The 23,568-nt window shown below is 35.2% G+C and overlaps 1 protein-coding gene across 4 annotated transcripts in view; it reads left to right on the forward strand.

Moving 5' to 3' along the window:
* Positions 1 to 23,568, forward strand: part of GRID2 (glutamate ionotropic receptor delta type subunit 2) — a 1,427,475-nt gene that overhangs the window by 1,139,655 nt on the left and 264,252 nt on the right. For all 4 annotated transcript variants that reach the window (XM_082461676.1, XM_082461678.1, XM_082461677.1 and 1 more), the window contains exon 12: positions 15,491 to 15,629. In XM_082461676.1, the coding sequence (XP_082317802.1) occupies positions 15,491 to 15,629 (139 nt within the window). The remainder of the gene's footprint in view (positions 1 to 15,490; positions 15,630 to 23,568) is intronic.

The following is a 23,568-nucleotide window of genomic DNA, read 5'->3' on the forward strand; positions in this document are numbered from 1 at the left end:
TCATCTCAGGCCAACAGAGAACAAGCACGTAGAACTCTTCAGAGATGCTTGTGTTCTACCCCCTCCGGTGCATTTCTTAATGTCTTTGTGTAGGGAGCATTCCTCTAAATAATAATCAAGGAGGTGAACAGGTTGTTCAGAACAGATTCATTCCAGCATTTCCCCCTCCCTGAATCTCTACAGTATACCAGAGATGTTGTGTATACATTACCTTCAAAATCCATTCATTATTGGTCCATCCTTCAATTAGCCAATCTAACAAACTATTACCACCACTCCCCAAGTATCAAATCAACACATTAAATATCAAATTCCAGATCATTACCACTCATGACAATATATTTGCTCTAATCAATACTTACATTGTATCCTATGTGGTATGAAACTTTTATAAGCAGGCTTTATATTTCTCTAACTGAGTTATGTTGAGATCTAAGTTGTAGCCTGGAGGCAGCAAGGGGTGACGTGGGTGAATCCAGGAGAGAACTCTGATTCCCCAGGTCCAGTCACTGAGAAGCTTTTGTGCTGGGGAAGGCTGATTCCCTCAGAAGGGGTGGTTGCTTCCAATACTAAGGAGTTTCAGAGAGATTTGGAAGGTCGAATTTCTCATCAGTGCCCTTCCCTTACCATGAGAGACCACATAGGACAGAAGATTTAATTGGTGATTTAATTGTTTTTCCTTACAGTCAAGCCTTAATCTTGTCCCCAGTCATATCTGCCCTGAAACTATACAATTTAAGAGACTCCTTCAAAGCTGCCACCAAGCCTCTCAAATCTTCCCTGTTTCTGAGTTTGGTATTCATTGCCCTCAATGTCTCCTTTAACTTTTGTTTTATTTGAAGACTTCAGAGCAGTTAGCTAAAACTACAATCTTTAAAATCACTGTTATTGCCCCAGCCACTTGGTCTCCCAAGGCCTTGCATTCCACATGTCCTTCATCCCATCCCATGGTAGTAACTGAATGATTATAATGTAACCACAAGCTGTGGCTTGCCAGTGTTCCATTTCCAACCAATAAGCACTACATAGACATGTGAGCAATTCAATCCCAGAATCCCATTTTTGTGTTTCTGTTTCATGGGACCTTGCATTCTACCAGACAGGACATAGATGGTGCATTCTGTCTGGGACACTGTGGAAGGATTACTAAAAAGACTCTTTACAGTGATGTGGGTGGAGTTTTGAGAAAGTAACAAAAGTTGGTACAGTACCTGTTAGTTACAGAAGGAGCTATTATCACTCTTGGGTCTGAAGGGGCAAAGAAAGGGAATAGTTACTAGAACCAGAAGAGAGAGTTATATGAGAGGGCTATCCAAAAGGACTGTGGCCTTGAGTAGGGGGAAGCAGTCATTGTATTTTAGAGTCATTTGAAGTAACTTTTATCTGTGCCGTTATGTCACTAACTTGATATACTCTCAAGTTCATTTTTGTCATTGTTTTCAATTTACTCTTTTTAAAATTTAATATTCTTCCTAATTATGTGAAACATTTAACTGTTCCAAATTTAAAACTAAATAACAAAGTCAGCCACAGAAATCTTAATTCATTCTTTGTCCCTTTTACTCTACTACCCCCCACTCTCCATATGTATATACTCTTGGTTTATTTTCCTATTGCTTTATTCTGAAAATATAAGCACATTCCCCCCTCCTTTTTTACCTTAAAGTACACCCTATAAACTGTTTTGTACCTTCTTTCCTCTGGAAGTTCCTTGAAATTGCTTTAATTTTCTAAATTAGATTTCATGATCATCTTCTGAGAGTGAGAATGGGAGTGTGGAATTTGTGGTATGAGAAGACAGAGAAACACTGGAATAATCAATTGTCTAAGAGAGTGGAGGAGAGAATTTCTAGGAAGATGTAATATGACTCTGAGGCTGCGTTAAAGACTCATTTGAAGTTTGTGGACATGAATTTAAAATGAGTTGCACAGGTGTAAGTTATTCCACAGTTAGCGTAAAGAAAAAATTGAATTTGACTCAGTTTGGGCTCTGCTGAGAGGATTTCAAGGGAGTTGAGGATAAATGCAGTGTTGATTTTAACAAATCACTGGATTTAAGCTAGGTAAGAGGAAAATACATCTAATAGGAATGGGGATGGATAGTGAAAAGGTGGTAGGGTCAACAGATCTTAGATATTGGTGGGACTGTAGACTTGATGGGGGGAGGAAGCTGAAAAGATGAAAGTGTGGAATGTTTGAAATTGAGATTATAGAGGGGTCAGAGTTATTGTTAATAAAGGTATGTTCAGTAATATAAAAGCAGTGCCATTTGCATTAAATAGAAAATAACCATACTAATAATATAAATGAAATATAATATTATTAAATTCTAATAAGTTTCTGTTGCCTGCCAAAGGGAGTTTGAGATTTGCCTTCCCTTTATAAAAATAGATTCAAAATTTTAAACAGACTTATTACCAGCAAACTGAGGCTTTGTTCTTGCCATTGTAAGAAAATACTGAAAGATAATTGTAACTGGAATAACTCCTTACCAGAACACAATATGTTTTTGTGCTATCCCCCTCTACCACCTAAAGCCATCTGTTGTACCAGTGACAGACATGCCGCATTGAAAGCCTGCCCTACTCAGACAGTGGACATACTAACCTGTGGCCGACTGTGAAGCTTATGTGTGTCTCACATGCTCCTCCTTCTTACCTCCATACCCTCCACCAAAAGAAAAAATATTAAAGCGTTTACAACTCTAGTCACAGCCAGGCTCTCAATTTGACTATTTATGAATGAACTTCAAGGAACAGATTAATACATAAATATGACTGACATATCTTATGCATTTAGGAGATATGTACATTATCACCCATCCTTAAATGTATCAATAGAACATTGCCTTGGCAGTGGCTAATTGCCAACATTATCCTTCTTCATATTTTCTAAATTGTGATTTTGTAAGTATAAAAGGTTCTAATATTTACTGACACTCCAACTGACCAGCTTACTTGAATATATTCATTCATCCCTAATATGGGAAATTTTCTATTTGCTCTAAGTGTCTTTAGCCATTTTGCTAGTAACCTAGCTTCAATAAGGATCTAATTCCTGAAAGAGGAATGTTTATAAGGAAAAGGAATAATGACTTTTCTTCTAGTTTTTTTCTTAATCATACTTCATAAAATAATTACACAGTCCCAGATTATATAAGAAACACTTTGTGAGTTATTAAACCTATGAGAAGATGATTTACCAAGCAACGAAATTGGAGAATCTTAAACAATTACTTTTCTATATTTTCAGACAAACACAAAAATTCATATACACTCACACAGAATGAGACTTAGAGCGACAAGTGTTTGCCTGGCTCAGGTGAAATTATCAAGTTCTATAATCTTGCCTGAGGGAAAAACATTATTTTACTTCTTTAACAACCTTTATAAATAAGATAATATATACAGTAGTAAAGTTGATGTACTTTTTGAGGTGGCAAACCAGTCACATCAAAATGCAAATCTGTGTCAAGAATATTTCTCTTACTGCAGAAGGGTCACTTTGAAAAAATACAAATTCTACATGCTTCTGCAGACTGATATTGGGGGACTTCAAACTCACCAGGGATTATAAGAATCAAAATGCCCAGCTCTAGAGTCAGACCTTTGCACACCCTGAAATGTCAGGAATGGCCAGCCTAATTTCTGCCATGCTTTTAGCAATGTGGGGCTGTGTTTTTAATTTAACAGGTAATTTTTTATCTTTTACCTATCTTCTAGCATCCAGAATCTATGAAAATACAATTTTTTTTCAAATTGTGGATACAGAAAAACAAAACAGAGGAAGGGAAAAAATGGTCTTTATTAAACTCACCCTTCTCTCTTTTTACTTCTTTTATTTAGGTCTTGTTTTTAATTGTGAGATACGATTTAAGTACAGAAAAGTGCACAAAACTTAAAAGTGCAGCTCAATGAATTACCAGCAATGGAACACCAGTGTAATTGCCACCCAGGGAAAGATAGAACATTACTCATGACACAGCTCCCATTTCCCCACCTCAACCATTAGCCTATATCCCCAAAGGTAACCACTCATGAGATTATCAACACTACCATTCATGTTGCCTGTTTTAGAGCAATTATCATACAGTGTGCATTCTTTTACTCAAAAATGTAGTTTGTGAAATCCATTCATGGTGTTATATATAACTGAAATCTGTTCATTTTCATTGCTATGTAATATCCCACTATATGAATACATATGTGTGTGTGTGTGTATATATATATATACATACCATACTTTATACACTCTATCCTCAAAGAGTGTTTAGGCTGTTTCCAGTTTGAGGCTATTATGAATAATGTTGCTATGGAGATTCCTGTTCATGTCTCGGTGTACACATTTTCCTCTTTGAGGTGTGTACCTGAGTGGAATTGCTGAGTCTTAAGGTATGTGTATGGTAGTTTTTAGAGATGCTGCCAAATTGTTTGTCAAAGTGATTGAACCAATTTATAATCTCATCAACAGGTTACTAGGATTCTAGTCACTCTACACCCTTGCCAGCACTTGATATTGTATATTTCCTTATTTCAATTATTCTGTTGGCTATGTAGTGGTATTTCATTTTTCTTTTAGTTTGTGTACCCCTCATAACTAATGAGGTTGCCACCTTTTCACATATTTAATGGGCATTTGGTATCTTCTTTTGTGAAACCTCTTGCCCATTTTTCTAGTTATTGTCTGTTTTATTGTTATTGATTTATAGAAGTTAATATACATTGATGAAATTTTTGTTAGATATGAGTATTGAAAATATGTTCTACTGTGGCTTGTCTTTACTTTCTTAATGGTGGGTTTTGAACTACAAAGTATTACCATAGTCAAATTTATCAATCTTTTCTTTTTTTATCCTCATTTTGAAATAAATTTATTGAGATATATTTGACTGATAAAAATTGTACTAAGATTTGCAACTTGATATTTTAATATTTGTATACACTGTTAAAAGATCACCATAATCAAGCTAAATAATTTGTCTATAACCTCTTCCTAATTATAGTATGTGTGTTGAGAAGATTTAATTCAAGATCTATCCTCTTAGCAAGTGTCAAGGATATGATACAGTTTTGGTAACTATTGTCACCATGCTGTACATTAGGTCTCTAGAACTTATTCATAGTGCATAAATGAAACTTTGCACCCTTGGACCAACATCTCATTTCCCCCATACCTCCCACCCCAGCCCCTGACCACCACCATTCTATTCTCTGCTTCTATGAATTTGATTATTTTAGATTGCACTTGTAAGTGAAGTCATGCAGCATTTGTTTTTCTGTGGCTGGCTTATTTCACTCAACATAATTTTCTCATGGTGCATCCGTGTTGTCACATATGGCAGGATTTTCGTTTTTGTGGATGAATAATATTCGTGTGTGTGTGTGTGTTCTACTGTGGCTTGTCTTTAAATACATATCACATTTTATTTATCCATGCATCTACTGATGAACATTTAAGTTGTTTCCATATCTTGGCGGTTGTGAATAATGCTGCAGTGAACATGGGAGTGCAGTCCTCTCTTTGAGATGCATATTTCATTTCCTACAGATATATACTCAGAAGTGGAATTGCTGGTTCACATGGCAGTTCAATTTTAATTTTTTGAAGAACCTCCATAGGTTTTGCATAGTGGCTGCACAAATTTACATTTGCATTGCAAAAGCATGCAAGGGTTCCCTTTTTTCCACATCCTCACCAAAGCATATTTTCTCTCTCTCTCTTTTTTTTTTTAATAAAACCCATCTTAACAGGTGGAGGCAATATATCAGAGTGGGTTTGATTTGCATTTCACTAATAATTAGTGATGTTGGATATATTTTCATGTGCCTGTGTGCCATCAGTATGTCTTCTTTGGAAAAAATATCTATTCAGATCCTCTGCCCATTTTTTTTTTAATTTAAAATCTTTATTGGAGTATAATTGCTTTACAGTGTTATGTTAGTTTCTGCTGTATAAAAAAGTATATCAGCTATATGTATACATATATCCTCTTATCCCCTCCCTCTTGCATCTCCCTCCCTCCCTCCCTATCCCACCTCTCAAGGTGGTCACAAAACACTAAGCTGATCTCCCTGTGCTATGTGGCTGCTTCCCACTAGCTATCTATTTTACACTGAGTAGTGTATATATGTCAATGCTACTCTCTCACTTCGTCCCAGCTTACCTTCCCCCTCCCCGTGTCCTCAAGTCCATTCTCTATGTCTGCATCTTTATTCCTGTCCTGCCCCTAGGTTCATCAGAACCATTTTTTTTTCAGATTCCATATATATGTGTTAGCATACAGTATTAGTTTTTCTCTTTCTGACTTACTTCACCCTGTATGACAGACTCTAGGCCCATCCACCTCACTACAAATAACTCAATTTTGTTTCTTTTTATGGATGAGTAATACTCCATTGTATATATGTGCCACATCTTCTTTATCCATTCATCTGTCAGTGGACACTTAGGTTGCTTCCATGTCCTGGCTATTGTAAATAGTGCTGCAATGAGTATTGTGGTACATGACTCTTTTTGAATTATGGTTTTCTCAGGGTATATGCCCAGTAGTGGGATTACTGGGTCATATGGTAGTTCTATTTCAAGTTTTTTAAGGAACCTCCATACTGTTCTCCATACTGGCTGTATCAATTTACATTCCCACCAACAGTGCAAGAGGGTTCCCTTTTCTCCACACCCTTTCCAGCATTTACTGTGTGTAGATTTTTTGATGATGGCCATTCTGACTGGTGTGAGGTGACACCTCATTGTAGTTTTGATTTGCATTTCTCTAATGATTAGTGATGTTGAGCATCCTTTCATATGTTTCTTGGCAATCTGCATATCTCCTTTGGAGAAATGTCTATTTAGGTCTTCTGCCAATTTTTGGATTGGGTTGTTTGGTGTTTTGATATTGAGCTGCATGAGCTGCTTATATATTTTGGAGATTAATCCTTTGTCAGTTGCTTCATTTGCAAATATTTTCTCCCATTCTGAGGGCTGTCTTTTCGTTGTGTTTATGGTTTCCTTTCCTGTGCAAAAGCTTTTTAAGTTTCATTAGGTCCCATTTGTTTATTTTTGTTTTTATTTCCATTTCTCTAGGAGGTAGGTCAAAAAGGATCTTGCTGTGATTTATGTCATGCAGTGTTTGTTCTGTCTAGGTTTTCCTCTAAGAGTTTTATAGTGTTTGACCTTACATTTAGGTCTTTAATCCATTTTGAGTTTATTTTTGTGTATGGTGTGGGGGAGTGTTCTAATATCATTCTTTTACATGTAGCTGTCCAGTTTTCTCAGCAACACTTATTGAAGAGGCTGTCTTTTCTCCATTGTATATTCCTGCCTCCTTTATCAAAGAAAAGGTTACCACATGTGCATGGGTTTATCTCTGTGCTTTCTATCCTGTTCCATGGATCTATATTTCTGTTTTTTTGCCAGTACCATACTGTCTTGGTTACTGTAGCTTTGTAGTATAGTCTGATTCCAGGAGCCTGATTCCTCCAGCTCCATTTTTCTTTCTCAAGATTGCTTTGGCTATTCAGGGTCTTTTGTGTTTCCATACAAATTGTGAAATTTTTTGTTCTAGTTCTGTGAAAAATGCCTTTGGTAGTTTGAAAGGGATTACACTGAATCTGTAGATTGCTTTGGGTAGTATAGTCATTTTCACAATGTTGATTCTTCCAATCCAAGAAATGGTATATCTCTCCATCTGTTTATATCATCTTTAATTTCTTTCCTCAGTGTCTTATAGTTTTCTGCATACAGGTCTTTTGTCTCCTTAGGTAGGTTTATTCCTAGATATTTTATTCTTTTTGTTGCAGTGGTAAATGGGAGTGTTTCCTTAATTTCTCTTTCAGATTTTTCATCATTAGTGTATAGGAATGCCAGAGATTTCTGTGCATTAATTTTGTATCCTGCTGCTTTACCAAATTCATTGATTAGCTCTATGAGTTTTCTGGTAGCATCTTTAGGATTCTTTATGTATAATATCATGTCATCTGCAAACAGTGACAGCTTTTCTTCTTCATTTCTGATTTGGATTCCTTTTATTTCTTTTTCTTCTCTGATTGCTGTGGCTAAAACTTGCAAAACTATGTTGAATAATAGTGGTGAGAGTGGGCAACCTTGTCTTGTTCCTGATCTTAGTGGAAATGGTTTCAGTTTTTCACCATTGAGGACAATGTTGGCTGTGGGTTTGTCATATATGGCCTTTATTATGTTGAGGAAAGTTCCCTCTTTGCCTACTTTCTGCAGGGTTTTTATCATAAATGGGTGTTGAATTTTGTTGAAAGCTTTCTCTGCATCTATTGAGATGATCACATGGTTTTTATCCTTCACTTTGTTAATATGGTGTATCACATTGATTGGTTTGTGTATATTGAAGAATCCTTGCATTCCTGGGATAAACCCCACTTGATCATGGTGTATGATCCTTTTAATGTGTTGTTGGATTCTGTTTGCTAGTATTTTGTTGAGGATTTTTGCATCGACATTCATCAGTGGTATTGGTCTGTAGTTGTCTTTTTTTGTGACATCTTTTCTGGTTTTGGCATCAGGGTGATGGTGGCCTCGCAGAATGAGTTTTGGAGTGTTCCTCCCTCTGCTATGTTTTGGAAGAGTTTGAGAAGGATAGGTGTTAGCTCTTCTCTAAATGTTTGGTAGAATTTGCCTGTGACGCCATCTGGTCCTGGGCTTTTGTTTGTTGGAAGATTTTTAATTACAGTTTCAATTTCAGTGCTTGTGATTGGTCTGTTCATATTTTCTATTTCTTCCTGGTTCAGTCTCGGAAGGTTGTGTTTTTCTAAGAATTTGTCCATTTCTTCCAGCTTTTCCATTTTATTGGCATATAGTTGCTTTTAGTAATCCGTGATGATCCTTTGTATTTCTGAAGGGTCAGTTGTTACTTCTCCTTTTACATGTCTAATCCTGTTGATCTTAGTCTTCTCCCTTTTTTTCTTGATGAGTCTGGCTAATGGTTTATCAATTTTATTTATCTTCTCAAAGAACCAGCTTTTCGTTTTATTGATCTTTGCTACTGTTTCCTTCATTTCTTTTTCTTTTGTTGCTGATCTGATCTTTATGATTTCTTCCCTTCTGCTAACGTTGTGGTTTTTTTGTTCTTCCTTCTCTAATTGCTTTAGGTGTAAGGTTAGGTTGTTTATTTGAGATGTTTCTTGTTTCTTGAGGTAGGATTGTATTGCTATAAACTTCCTCTTAGAACTGCTTTTGCTGCATCCCATAGGTTTTCAGTTGTCCTTTTTTCATTGTCATTTGTTTCTAGGTATTTTTTTTATTTCCTCTTTGATTTCTTCAGTGATCTCTTGGTTATTTAGTAGTGTATTGTTTAGCCTCCATGTGTTTATATTTTTTACAGTTTTCTTCCCATAATTGATATCTAGTCTCATACTGTTGTGGTCAGAAAAGATACTTGATACAACTTCAATTTTCTTAAATTTACCAGGGCTTGATTTGTGACCCAAGATATGATCTATCCTGGAGAATGTTCCATGAGCACTTGAGAAGAAAGTGTATTCTGTTTTTTTGGATGGAATGTCTTATAAATATCAATTAAGTCCATCTTGTTTAATGTGTCATTTAAATATTGGGTTTCATTCTTTATTTTCATTTTGGATGATCTGTCCATTGGTGAAAGTGGGGTGTTCAGGTCCCCTACTATTATTTTGTTACTGTCAATTTCCCCTTTAATGGCTGTTAGCATTTGCCTTATGTATTGAGGTGCTCCTATGTTGGGTGCATAAATATTTACAATTGTTATATCTTCTTGGATTGATCCCTTGATTATTATGTACTATCCTTCTTTGTCTCTTGGAATAGTCTATATTTTAAAGTCTAATTTGTCTCATATGAGAATTGCTACCCCAGCTTTCTTTTGATTTCCATTGTCATGGAATATCTTTTTCCATACCCTCACTTTCAGTCTGTATGTGTCCCTAGGTCTGAAGTGGACCTCTTGTAGACAGCATATATACGGGTCTTGTTTTTGTGTCCATTCAGCCAGTCTATGTCTTTTGGTTGGAGCATGTAATCCATTTACATTTTAGGCAATTATCGATATGTATGTTCCCCTTACCATTTTCTTAATTGTTTTGGGTTTGTTTTTGTAGGTCTTTTCCCTCTCTTGTGTTTCCTGACTAGAGAAGTTTCTTTAGCATTTGTTGTAAAGCTGGTTTAGTGGTGTTGAATTCTCTTAACTTTTGCTTGTCTGTAAAGATTTTAATTTCTCAGTCGAATCTGAATGAGATCCTTGCTGGGTAGAGTAACCTTGGTTGTAGGTTTTTCCCTTTCATCAGTTTAAATATGTCCTGCCACTCCCTTCTGACTTTCAGAGTTTCTGCTGAAAGGTCAGGTGTTAACCTTATAGGGATTCCCTTGTATATTATTTGTTATTTTTCTCTTGCTGATTTAATATTTTTTCTTTGTATTTAATTTTTGATAGTTTGATTAATAGGTGTCTTCCCGTGTTTCTCTTGGATTTATCCTGTATGGGACTCTCTGTGCTTCCTGGACTTGATTGACTATTTCCTTTCCCATATTAGGGAAGTTTTCAACTATAATCTCTTCAAATATTTTCTCAGTCCCTTTCTTTTTCTCTTCTGGGACCCCTATAATTCAAATGTTGGTGTGTTTGATGTTGTCCCTGGGGTCTCTGAGACTGTCCTCAATTCTTTTCATTCTTTTTTCTTTATTCCACTCTGCACTAGTTATTTCCACTATTTTATCTTCCAGGGCACTTATCCGTTCTTCTGCCTCAGTTATTCTGCTATTGATTTCTTCTAGCAAATTTTGAATTTCATTTATTTTGCTGCTCATCATTGTTTGTTTGCTCTTTCATTCTTCTAGATCCTTGTTAAACGTTTCCTATATTTTCTCCATTCTATTTCCAAGATTTTGTATCATCTTTACTATCATTACTCTGAATTCTTTTTCAAGTAGACTGACTATTTCCTCTTCATTTTTTTGGTCTGGTGGGTTTTTACCTTGCTCCTTCATCTGCTGCGTATTTCTCTGTCTTCTCAATTCGCTTAACTTACTGTGTTTGGAGTCTCCTTTTTGCAGGCTGTAGGTTCATAGTTCCCATAGTTTTTGGTGTCTGCCCCCAGTATCTAAGGTTGGTTCAGTGGCTTGTGTAAGCTTCCTGCTGGAGGGGACTGGTGCCTGTGTTCTGGTGGGTGGGGCTGGATCTTGTCTTTCTGGTGGGCAGACCACGTTTGGTGGTTTGTTTTGGGATGTCTGTGATTTTAGACAGCCTCTCTGCTAATGGGTGGGGTTGTGTTCCAGTCTTACTATTTTGGAATGGTGTGTCCAACACTGGAGCTTGCTGGCTGTTGGGTGGAACTGGGTCTTAACGTTGAGATGGAGGTCTCTGTGAGAGTTCTCGCCAATTGATATTACTTGGAGCCAGGAGGTCTCTGGTGGTCCAATGTCCTGAACTCGGCTCTGCCACCTCAGGTGCTCAGGCCTGACACCTCACTGGAGCCCCAAGAGCCTGTCAGCCACATGGCAGATTGCCAGTTTATTATGAAAGGCTATAACTCAGGAATGAACAGAAAGAAGTGATTCATAGGATAAGATGTGGGGAGAGAACATGGTGTTTCCATGCCGTCTCCAGGTGCAATACTCTCCCAGCATCTCCATGTTCCCCAAGCCAGAAGTTCTCTCCTCGGCCCATTTTTTTAATCACATTGTTTGGTTTATTTTTTGTTGAGTTATCTGAGTCTCTATATATTTTGGATACTAACCCCATATCAGATGTGTGATTTCTAAATGTCTTCTCCCATTCAATAGGTTGCCCTTTCATTTTGATGATAGCTTCCTTCACTGTGCAGAAGCTTTTTAGTTTGCTGTAGGCTCATTTTTTAATTTTTCCTTTTGTTTTCCTTGCCTTTGGAATCAGATCCACAAAAACACCTCTAAGGCTGATGTCAGTGAGGCTACAGCTTATGTTTTCTTCTATGAATTTCATGGTTGCAGGTCTTACACTCAAGTTTTTAATCCATTTTGAGTTAATTTTTGTGTATGGTGTATGATAGTGGTCTGGTTGTATCATACAAGGAAAAAACTTATAGTAAATATACAAAAGAAAATGAGAAAGGAATCTAACACAACACTAAAGGAAACCATGAAAATCCAAGGGAAGAGAGAAAAAGAAGAAATAGAGAGGAACTACGAAAACAGCCAGAAAACAATTAACAGAATGGCAATAAGAACATACCTATCAATAGTTACTGTAAATGTAAAGGGACTAAATTCGCCAAACAAAAGACTTAGAGTGACATGGATAAAAAACAAGACCCATTTATTTGCTGCCTACAAGGGACTCACTTCAGTTACAAATCACATAGAACTGTACATAAGATCCTCCTCTTTTATCCTTCTAATATCTGAAACATCTGTAACAATATGCCCTTTTAACTCCTATTATTTTATTTTTTTGTGCCTTTACTTGTTTTCTTGATCAGTCTCAAGAGCTTTTTATAGGTATTTTCAAAGGACCAAACTTCTGTTGGATCAACATTCTCTATTTTATTTTTTATCTAGTTTACTAATTTTTGTTCTTATATTTATTATGTCCCTCCTTCTATGTTCTTTGGGTTTAACTTGCCAGGTTTTTTTTAACTTCTTGAAATTGATGAATAGCTCATTGATTTTCAGACTTCTTATATAAGTTATGAATTTCCCTTTAAACACAAATTTAGCTACATCCTATCAGCTATCAAAACTTGTGAAATTTTGATATAGAGTATTTTTATTTTCATCAACTTAAAAATACCTTTTATTTCTCTTATGATTTTTCTTTGACCCATGGCCCTAATAGAATTGTAATTGTTGATTTCCAAGCATATGACGATTTTCTGGTTTTCTTAGTCCCACCCCCATTTGGCAAGGCCTGGGCCTTAATTTTTATAGCCACCTGACTTTGAAGGCTTTCAAAAGATTGCTCAACATCTCAGTTTCTTATCTTCCTGTTGTTAAATTGGCATTTATCCCTCAGGAAAAAGCAGTCCTAAATACCAGTCACATTTCTGAGTTATCTTCTTCAGGATCTTGATCTAGTTTCTTACTGCTCCTTTAGCTCTCAAATGCATTATATGTTCATTTTTTCTAGTTGCCATCAGTGGGAGGATTGTCTTGAATTACCAGAATTAGAAGTCAAGATTCCCTTTACTTTTAATATTTGATTTCTAAGTTCAGATATCAAATAAAATGTCATTTTATTTGGACTCCACAAGAATATTTGAATTTCCCAAGTTTCAGGCTTTATGCCACAGGTGAAGAAAGCTCAACAAGTGTTCTTTCTTATGGGTGATAACAACTCTAACCAAGGGTAAAGACTTCATGGACACAAACCTTCAATTAGCCTTTTCAGTCATGAATTTACTGTTCTACTTTTGTTATATTTATTAACATCTTTCAGTCTTTCGCTATCATCTTGTTCATATTTTATTTTATTTTTCAATTAATCATTTTGTCTAGGAAGTCCCCATTTAGTTTAAAAATGAATATTTTATTGTGCTTTCATTTTTTAAAAGCTGAGTGAATATCTCCTTTGCTTTGAAGAAGAAAATATCCAAAATGCATTATAATTGCTTTTGAAAAAATGCATTCCAGATATCAGAGGTTAGCCTATTCTGAGGATATTACATCAGGAAAATAGCTCAGGTCATACCCAAAGGGTATGTTTGTACTACACTGAAAGTTCAGAAATATTGCATAGTGAGAATTAGTGGTTGGCATAAAAATCTGCCTGATATGATAATTAATTGAATCCTGTTAAGCCATTCACATATTGATGTACCTAGGCAAATGTAGTATTATATATCTCTTTAATTTATTTTTACTCTTAGCATAAACCTAATTTATTTTAAAAGGATTATTAACTCCATACAAAACATATATTCATTTAACAAATATTTACCCACCTAAAAGGGGGCAGGAACTGTTTCTATGTTAGAAACTATACAATAAGGAAGAGGAAAAAAACAAAAATATATAAAATATATGATAAATTATGATTTTTAAAAAATACAGTGACTGAAAGAATGAGGTCATGGGAAATTATTTTAGATAGAATGACAATATGTATTTGTGAGGAAGTATCATCTGAGGAGAAACTTAAATAAATTAAAAGGAAGGTCATTTTTATATTAAAGAGCAGAGAATTCCAGGCATAAAAATTGCAAGTACAAAGACCCTAGGACAGAAATCAGCGTAACTCCATGCAAGAAATTGCAAGAAGGACGTTGAGAGGGTGGAAAAATGTAAGTCAGGAAATTGACATGAGATCAGTTCATGTAGGACCTGATAGGCCTTGGTAGAGATTTGGGGTTGCTTTTTTTTTTCTCTGAGAGTGACAGGAATCCACTGGAAGTTTGGATCAGAGGAATATCACGATTTCATTTTCATTTTTAAAGAGCACCATGGAGATAGACTTAGGAGTGGTAGTGCATAGAATGTAAACAAGTAAACCATTTAAGTGGTTTAGTAGCACAGTCAAAAGAAGATGTGACAGCACTGGAAGTGAGGAGATGAGGTAGGATTTGGTATGTGGTTTGAAGATAAAGGTGACAGGACTTGCTACCAGATAGGATGTTGGAAAGTTTCTAAGTATTTGGTCTGAGAAATAGAGTGAAGAGTGATGCTATTCCCTGAAATAGTGTAGACTGGGGTGTTAATTCAAGAGTGAAAATAAAGCGTTCTGATTCAGATGTGATAACTTTCAGATGCCCATTAAATTCCAAGTGGAAATTATGTAGGCGTTTATCTGTAGCTCTCTAGAGAGAGTAAAGCATGAAATATAAATCTGAGAGTCATCAAAGTATACTGTAGATAATATTCAACGTCAGGGGACTTGAGATTAGCTGCGGTTGGAATGCAGACAGAACAGAAACAGTTTAAAGACTGAGCCCAAGGACACACCAACATTTAGAAGATGGAGAAGAAGATTCTACAATAAGATTATAAAAGAGTGGTGAGTCAATTAGGAGTAGATCAAAACACATGTGATGATGCTGAAACCAATAGAAATATGTATTCTCCCAAGATTATTAATAACCTATGATTCTAGGGAATTTAACAAAAATAATCTTTTAATATTATTTATTAAACTAGAAATCTGAAAATTTATGTTAAATATAAGCATAATAGTATTAATATCTCTTAACTAGTAAATAGTCAAGCCCTTGGATATAAAGTGTATATCTGAGGTTGTAATAAGAGGGTAATTCTAGGGTTGAAGAACAAGGTGGAAGAAATATCATTTCAACATGTTATACTAAATATTTATCATGCTTCTATTTGACTGAGCCTCACATAGTCTCATAAAACAGATTCAAATATGAAGTGATGAACATAAGCAAAATACAGAGATCCATGCTGATGTTATGTGAAAGATTTCTCATTACTTAAAATTTACCTTGCTCTTGAATGTGTATGACTTCAGAGTCTCAGTAAATACTTGTTGATGTTCTTTTATTCTCTTTGCTTCTTTCCACAGGTGGGGAAGTCCCATACACAACTCTGGCTACCCGAATGATGATGGGGGCTTGGTGGCTATTTGCTTTGATTGTCATCTCATCTTACACAGCAAACCTTGCTGCTTTCCTCACTATCACCCGCATTGAAAGCTCCATCCAGTAAGTAGACAAAGATTCCGCTTGATACAAAGCATGAGAAATGACAGGCGTGGCCAAAGCTATGTGATGTCTGTTAATAAATTTACAACTTCCTTTTGAGTAAAGGCTTAATTTTGTGATGTGCAGACATCACAACATAGTCCAACTCCTGAAAGTACAGTTTTGGTAGAGCATTCTTTATACAATAGAATTCTGGGTATAATTTGGACATTGCTTCCCACATTCTCCTGGAAGGATAACACATATTCAGAATTTTAACCTCTGTAAAATATGACTGTGGGCAATATTATTAAAAAGAAGGAAAAGGATACATACTAAAATATATATATTTCAAGGTTGAGATGCTCAGTCTTTGCTTTGAGTCTGTCCCATTATGCACTGTCTGAGTAAATAGGTAGACACTGGATGATTGATAGATAGATGATAGGTAGGGAGAGGGAGAGAGAGAGAGAGAATGAGAATAGCTATCAAGAGGTAAAACTACATTCTGTCTCTTCATTGCATTATACCTAACATGAGTATTATTGCTGCTGTTTTTCCAGCTGCAGTGGTGGTAAATTGTCATTAACTATAGTGTACTTCTGAATCCTGAAAGCTACCTAAGTCAGTGCTTCATTTCACAAATGACTTTCCCATGAGCCCTGAGACTCCAAAGGCCTTTGATTTACCATGGCCAGTTTTTCTTTATGTGGTTTCATGCCATGAGGTCAGCTCAGTGCCACAGTACAGCTTCTGCCTTATTAGAACGTAGTGTTCTGTATATTGTTTTAAGAAAAAATTTTCTGAAAATTTTATTAATCCAAAATCAAGGTAGTTTGAACTTTCGTAAAGTTAAAAAACATTTATTTCTCAACAAAGTTGACAGTTCAAGATTAGAATAATTAACTTTGTCAAGGAATTAATTAGGGATTTACTTCATCCTTAAGAGAAAACATGAATTCTTCTTGCCTTTAAAATAGTATGTAAATGAATTCCATTAGTAGTTGCAAAATTATTATAGCACAATACTAAAAATAAAATCAAGAATTAATGATCTAAAAAGAAATAGGGTATTTTCTTCAACTGCTTGTGTATATAAATTGAAACCCCAAAATTCAGCTACTAATAGTCAATTATTTCATCCATTTATGAAAATGATGTTCCCAACTTCTCTCATCAAATCATAGTCTTCAAGTTGTTTTCCCAGTTATTTCTTTGGTGCAGAACCTTCATATCCTTTTAACTTACTACCCTTGTAGCCAGTTCTACGTGTGGCATAAGTTTTAAGTGATCCAGAGTGAAGCTCATGGAAAATTTAAACTGATAACCCCATCAGAGTCTTATTTTAAGCAATAATGAAAATGATTACAACGTCCCAGCCCAAGAAATCAATGAATTAGTAAAATTGTGCAAATAATAATTAACATTTATTGAGCACTCACAAGATGCCAAACTTTGTACTAGATGTTTGACATGCATTGGCTCATTTAATACTTACAACCATCTTCTGGAATGCATACTACTTATTAATAACCCATTTTACAACTGAAGTTGAAAAAATAAGTAACTTGCTTCAAATCATGCAGCTAATAAGTGATTGATTAAAGACCAGACCTTAAATCTGTCTCATTCCTGAATCTATGTTCTAACTATGCCACACTAGTCCCCATTCCACACCCTTGTACATTTGTATGGCCAGTTGCTTTTTAGGGAACTTTATAAAGGATGTGTCATAGCCTTATTCATTGCTAAGTATAGTGATGTAAAGGATGACATTATTCAAATCCTCAATTTGTCTGAGGAAATAAAGTATCAAAAGTTAGGAGATTTTTGTGTTGGGTCGATTCTGTAGGCATATATCCCAACATGAGCTAATTACATCTATAATTGATACCTGCCATTCAGGGTAAGATTGCTTGCCAGACCAGTCAATGGAAATCACATTAAGAAAAATAGTTTTAAAAACTTAAAATGGAGTATTTTAATCTCACTAATATACTTCTTGTCAACTTTGTTTAACATGATATATTTTAAGAGTACTTAAAGTACATAGGTTTTTACTATGCAGCTCAGATCTGACTTTGAAACATTTTAAATTAAATGAATGAAGAACATTTTAAATAACTGATTTTATGCAACATATGACAACAATAATCATAAATAATAAAAATTATGGATATTCACTGAGAATTTATTATGAATTTATTAAGTATATATATATATATATATATATCTCCCCTTTAGTACTCAAAATTACCCTAATAATACAGCTACTACTATTATTCCTACTTTGTAGATCAAGAAACAGAAATTTGGAAGTTAAATGCTCACTAGCACAAGGTGAATAGTGTCAGAGCTGGAAATCTAACCTACATCAGTCCAATACCAATTCATGACTTTACCTACTGAATTTTTTCTTTATCTTACAATTTGTTTCTTGCTGGTTCTTAAAATTTGTTTGCTTGAGCCGCTCTGTCACTGAGGTTGCAGGCCTCATGGTGTGTGTATATCTGAGCTATTTAGTCATTACAACTTTGCCAGCATTCGTTAGTATCTAGACTTTCATGTAACAGCAGTGGGAGCAAAAGCCTCTATCAAATTTTTACACCCATAGGATTTTCTAAAGTAAAGTCTAATGGAAAAAGATCTTAATTGCACATGATGTTTCCCTCAGGTGTAGTTTCCCACAATCCAAAATAACTGAACATTCATTTTTTTAACAAATTATTTCTTTCTAATGCCAACTCATATTATTAAAAGTCAACATTTGGTATAATGAATCTCCCCTTCCTTCTAATCTTTTCACTAGGTTAATTATGAAAGGGGAAAATCAGAGCCAAATAAGTTAAAAGAGATCTGATTCTCTCCCCAAACTTAAAGATCGCTTCTAATTTCATGCTTCAGCTGTGTTGGTAAACAAAATTGTAATGTTTCTTGGAAACATTCAAAGTTCCATTTATAACTAATGTCAAACTTTCTTGGAAAATTCTAAGTCTAATTTTTCTTAGAAAAGCAAAAACTTTTTTCACAAAACCATCCACTGTCATGCTTCTTAATCATTCACATTCATGAGATTTGCTCATCGTTAAATGAAGCCGTGCTCATCGGGGTACTTTTTCCTAGCCCAATTGCTGTTCCATTAACAAACATATACCATCCACATCTTTATTCCCAAAATTCAAAGTCACTTCTCCACACCAGGAGAGGCAGAGGTGGCTAGAGGAATGTCAGTGAGAGAGAGAGAGGAAAGCTACTTTTAAATAGGTGGTTGACCTGGTGCTTGATAGGAGAAATCCAATAGATTTATTCTTAGGAAGCTAAATACCTTTTATAAAATTTACCCCTTTTTCAAAATTAGATATTTATTGTCATCTAGCCTTCCAGTTGGCCCTTGCCATTAATAAAAATGTTGAAAGTGAATTTTCCCTGGAGAATATAACTCGCAAATTAATTTCATATCCCTTCAACGATGGGGCAGCCCAACATAACTATGTTCTGCTGCTGTATATGATGTAATATGGCAGATTGCAACACAGTTGAGGATGGCTATTGATGTATACAGTTCAGTTTCTAAAAAGAAATTTATATGCAATTTCTATAAAACTCTAATGACATCTGGGCTTTTTCATTGTCACTAAAAGAGTAACAACAAGTACCTAAATTGTTTTCAAATACTTAAAAAATGGAACATACTTTTTTCTGTTGGTAACCAGGCTAAAAGTGGCAATGGTGAAATGGAGCATGTGAAGCTATGAAGGTATTTTCGAGTAAATACTGGGTAATAATATCATCAACATTAACTGTAATAGTCTTTATTGTGATGCAATTTTCAAAAACCTACTTATTCCACATATAACAGTGAAAATAGCTATGGGGGAAATCATAGTTTTATGGTTATAGTCATTAATAACTTTAGAGCCAGATTGGTGTATGGTGATAAAACTTGAGGTCTTTCATTTCCTGGGGCTAAAAGTAAGCTTGGGTCTATTCAAAGGGATCCCAACATCGCACCATATTTTTATGTTTAATGCATTCATTTTTCATAACACGATGTTGGACTAAACAAAATATTGAGTTAATACAGCCAGTGAATCAAACTAATTTGGGGTAAATTTCTTCCCAAGCATATGCAAAAAGAGATTCCTAAATATGCTATTCACTGGAGGAGACCACACCAATAACAGGATTTTTGTATTCATATTTGTCTACATTTAGAAAAAGAAAAAATTATTGGGCAACTGTTTTTCTCAGTGCCACACAGTGAGTATCACTGGGCTTAGAAATTTGTCTGTCTCCCAGTCTAGGGAAACAGAGAATGGTAGCAGGTGCTCTCTAATGAAACGATTTATTCCTTTCCTTTACCCCCATGGAGCTATGTAACTATCTTTGCTACGTTACTATTACCAAGATCATTATAATCATGCTCTCGGAAATGGAGGTATTCCTAACTATAAAAACTCCTAAATAAATATATTAGTTTCATTCAATTAGTTCAACTAATTATGTATCTATATACAGTTGACCCTTAAACAATGTGGGGTTTAAGGGCACCAACTCCCACGCAATCATAAATCCATGTATAGCTCTTTTTCTTTCAGTTTCATTGAGATATAATTGACATACAGTACTGTGTAAATTTCAGGTGTATGACAAAATGATTTGACTTACATGCATCATGAGAGGATTACCACAATAAGTCCAGTGAACATTCATCATATCATAGACACAAAATAGAAGAAATAGAAAAATTATTTTTCCTTGTGATGAGAACCCTTAGGATTTATTCTTTTAACATTTTTCAGGTATAACATACAGCAGTGTTAATTATATTTATCATGTTGTGAATTACATCCCTAGTACTTATTTACCATATGACTAGAAGTTTGTACCTTTTGACTAACTTCATGCAATTCCCCCTCTCCCCGCCCGCCCCCAACGCCGGTAACCACAAATCTGATCTCTTTTTCTCTGAGTCTGTTTCTTGGCTACTGTAAATAATGCTTCAGTGAACATAGGGGTGCGTAATCTTTTCAATTCAAAAGAACATAATCTTTTCAAATTAGTATTTTCACTTTATTTGGATAAATACCCAGGAGTGGAATTGGTGGATCGTACGCTAGTTCTGGTTTAAATTGTTTGAGGAAACTCCATATGGTTTTCCATAGTGGCTGCACCAATGCACAGAGTTTCCTTCTCTCCACCTTCTCACCAACGCTTATTATTTGTTGCCTTTTTGATAATAGACATTCTGACAGGTGTGAGGTGGTAGCCCATTGTGGTTTTGATTTGCATTTCCTGGTGATTAGTGGTGTTGAGCATCTTTTCATGTGCCTGTTGGCCATCTGTATGTTAAATGTCTGTAATTTATACAGACATTTGGAAAAAATGTCTATTCAGATCCTCTGACCATTTTTAATCTGGTTGTTTGTTTTTTAATGTCAAGTTGTATGAGTTCTTTGTATATTTTGGATATTAACCCCTGATCGGGTATATCATTTGCAAATATCTTCCCCCATTCAGTAGGTGGCCTTTTCATTTTGTTGATAGTTTCCTTCACTGTGCAAAAGCTTTTTAGTTTGATGTAGTCCCATTTGTTTATTTTTGCTAATCCATGTATAACTTTTGAGTCTCCCAAAACTTTACTAATAATAGCCTACGGCTGACTTGAAACCTTACCAGCAACATAAACTGTTAATTAACATGTATTTTGTGTGTTATATGTATTATATACTTATTTTTACAATAAAATAAGCTAGACAAAAGAAAATGTTACTAAAAAATAATAAGGAAAACTATTTATGGTACATATATGATTTTAATGAAAAAAAGTCCATGAATAAGTGGACCCTCACAGTTCAAACCCACGTTGTTCAAGGGTCAACTGTAGATATTTGAACACTGTGCTAGGCATTTAGTCTATAAAGGTATTTAGATATTATCCCTGAGTCACAATTTATTCGGGGAGATAACAATGTAGAATTCAATGACATAGGGCTATGATAAATTATTTATAAAATGCTGTATGAACACAGGGAAGGAGTGATTTAAGTCAATAACTTGGAGAGAAGAGGAGGAGAGAGGAAAAAAAACTATTAGGCATCACAGAGGTTCTCTGATGTATCATCGGAGAGTTTGATCTTAAAGGATAAATTTCAACATACTGAAGGAGTGGCTTATAGCAGAGGTATTAAACTCCTAGGAGAATATCTAGCAAAGGGTGGGTTATCAAAATGTGTTCATTTCCTTCATGGATTGAGATAGGTGATGTGAGGGTGACAGGAAGTGAAATAGAAAAGGAGGGTAGGACCACATCTTGAAGGGCATGATAAAGCTTGTTACGGAATTTGGAGTTTTTCCTGGAGATAATGAAGAGTGACATCATTTAAGAAAGACAGCTTTATCTGTGGAGAGGAGGATGGGCCAGAGAGGAAAAATGGAGGAGCATATGGAAACTCATTGGAGGTGTCTAATGCACGTATATTTATGGCATTTAACAGTGTGTCTCTACTTGATATAAACCTGATCCACATATCTTCTTGTTTCATGGGCTCCTTATGTGGAAATATCTAAGGATTAAGGGTAATTTAAGAGAAATCTGGCTTGAGAAACTTTATATCTCTAGGCTAACAATTACATTTCTTGTGAATGTAGGAATATTGCCTCAGTTTATTTTTTTAAGATATTTAAGGAGAGGTTGTGGTTTACTACCTCTTAGTTAAATAGATAGGGACGAAGAGAGTTACTAATGTGAGGAAATTCTAGAAATCACTCTGGTTAGGCTACTTTTCAGATGCAATTTTGCCAAAAATTTGCATCTCCAGGTTTGCTATTCCTGGACCCCATCCTGTCTATTAATTACTTTTAGCCTTGAGCCATCAGGAAAGAAATAAGACATTTTTATTCCATTTTAATACATTTTCTTCTTATAAAAGTAACACAAGGCTATTTTGAGAAAATTAGAAAGTAGAGTAAAATTTTGAAAGACAAAGCATTAATAATCCATAATTTGTCATAAAGCAGTAAGTTCTGTTAATATTTAAGCAAACTTTCTTTTAACTGTTTATTTTGAAGCAATTATATATACACCGGAAATTGCAAAGTCAGTGCAATTATAGCACAGAGATATCCCATATACCCTTCACCAAGTTTCCCCCAATGGTTACATCTTCAGTAATTACAGTACAGTATCAAAATCAGGAAATTGACATGGGTACTAGGTATACATATAGCACTGTGCCATTTTATCACAAGTTTAGAATCTCTAACCACCACTGCAATACAGAACTACTCCATCATTACAAAAATCTCCCGCATTCTACCCCTATATAGTCACACTCACACCTTCTTCCCCACCATTCCCAGCTCTTGGTAACCACTAATGTTCTCCACTCATTCTAAGAGTGTTATATAAGTTGAATCATACAATATGTGGCCTTTTGAAATCAGCTTTTTATTCACTCAGCAAAATGCCCTTGAGGTCCATCCAAGTTGTTGCATGCATCAGTAGTTTATTGTTTTTGATTGCTGAGTGGTATTTACCTATTGAATAGCATTTTTTTTGTTTCCAGTTTTTAGCTATTACAAATAAAACTGCTAGAACATTTATGCTCAGGCTTTTGCGTGGATGTTTTCATTTCTCTGGCATAAAAGCCCAGGAGTGTGATTGTTAGATAGTGCGGTAGGTGTGTGATTAGTTTTTAAGAAACTGGAAAACTATTTTCCAGAGTGCCTGCACCATTTTACATCTCCACCAGCAACATATTGGGGATCCAGTTTCTCTGCATCCTTGCCAGCATTTGGTGCTGTCACTTTTTAAAATTTTAGCCCTTCTGATAGGAATGTAGTAATATCTTACTGTCATCTTAATTTGCATTTCCCTAGTGACTAGTGATGTTGAACATCTTTTCATGTATTTTTTGTCATCCTTATATCCTCTTACATGAAAGGTCCCTTTATGTCT

The sequence above is a fragment of the Balaenoptera physalus genome (assembly GCF_965194825.1).
Source record: "Balaenoptera physalus genome assembly, chromosome: 5".
Classification (NCBI taxonomy): Eukaryota; Metazoa; Chordata; class Mammalia; order Artiodactyla; family Balaenopteridae; genus Balaenoptera; species Balaenoptera physalus.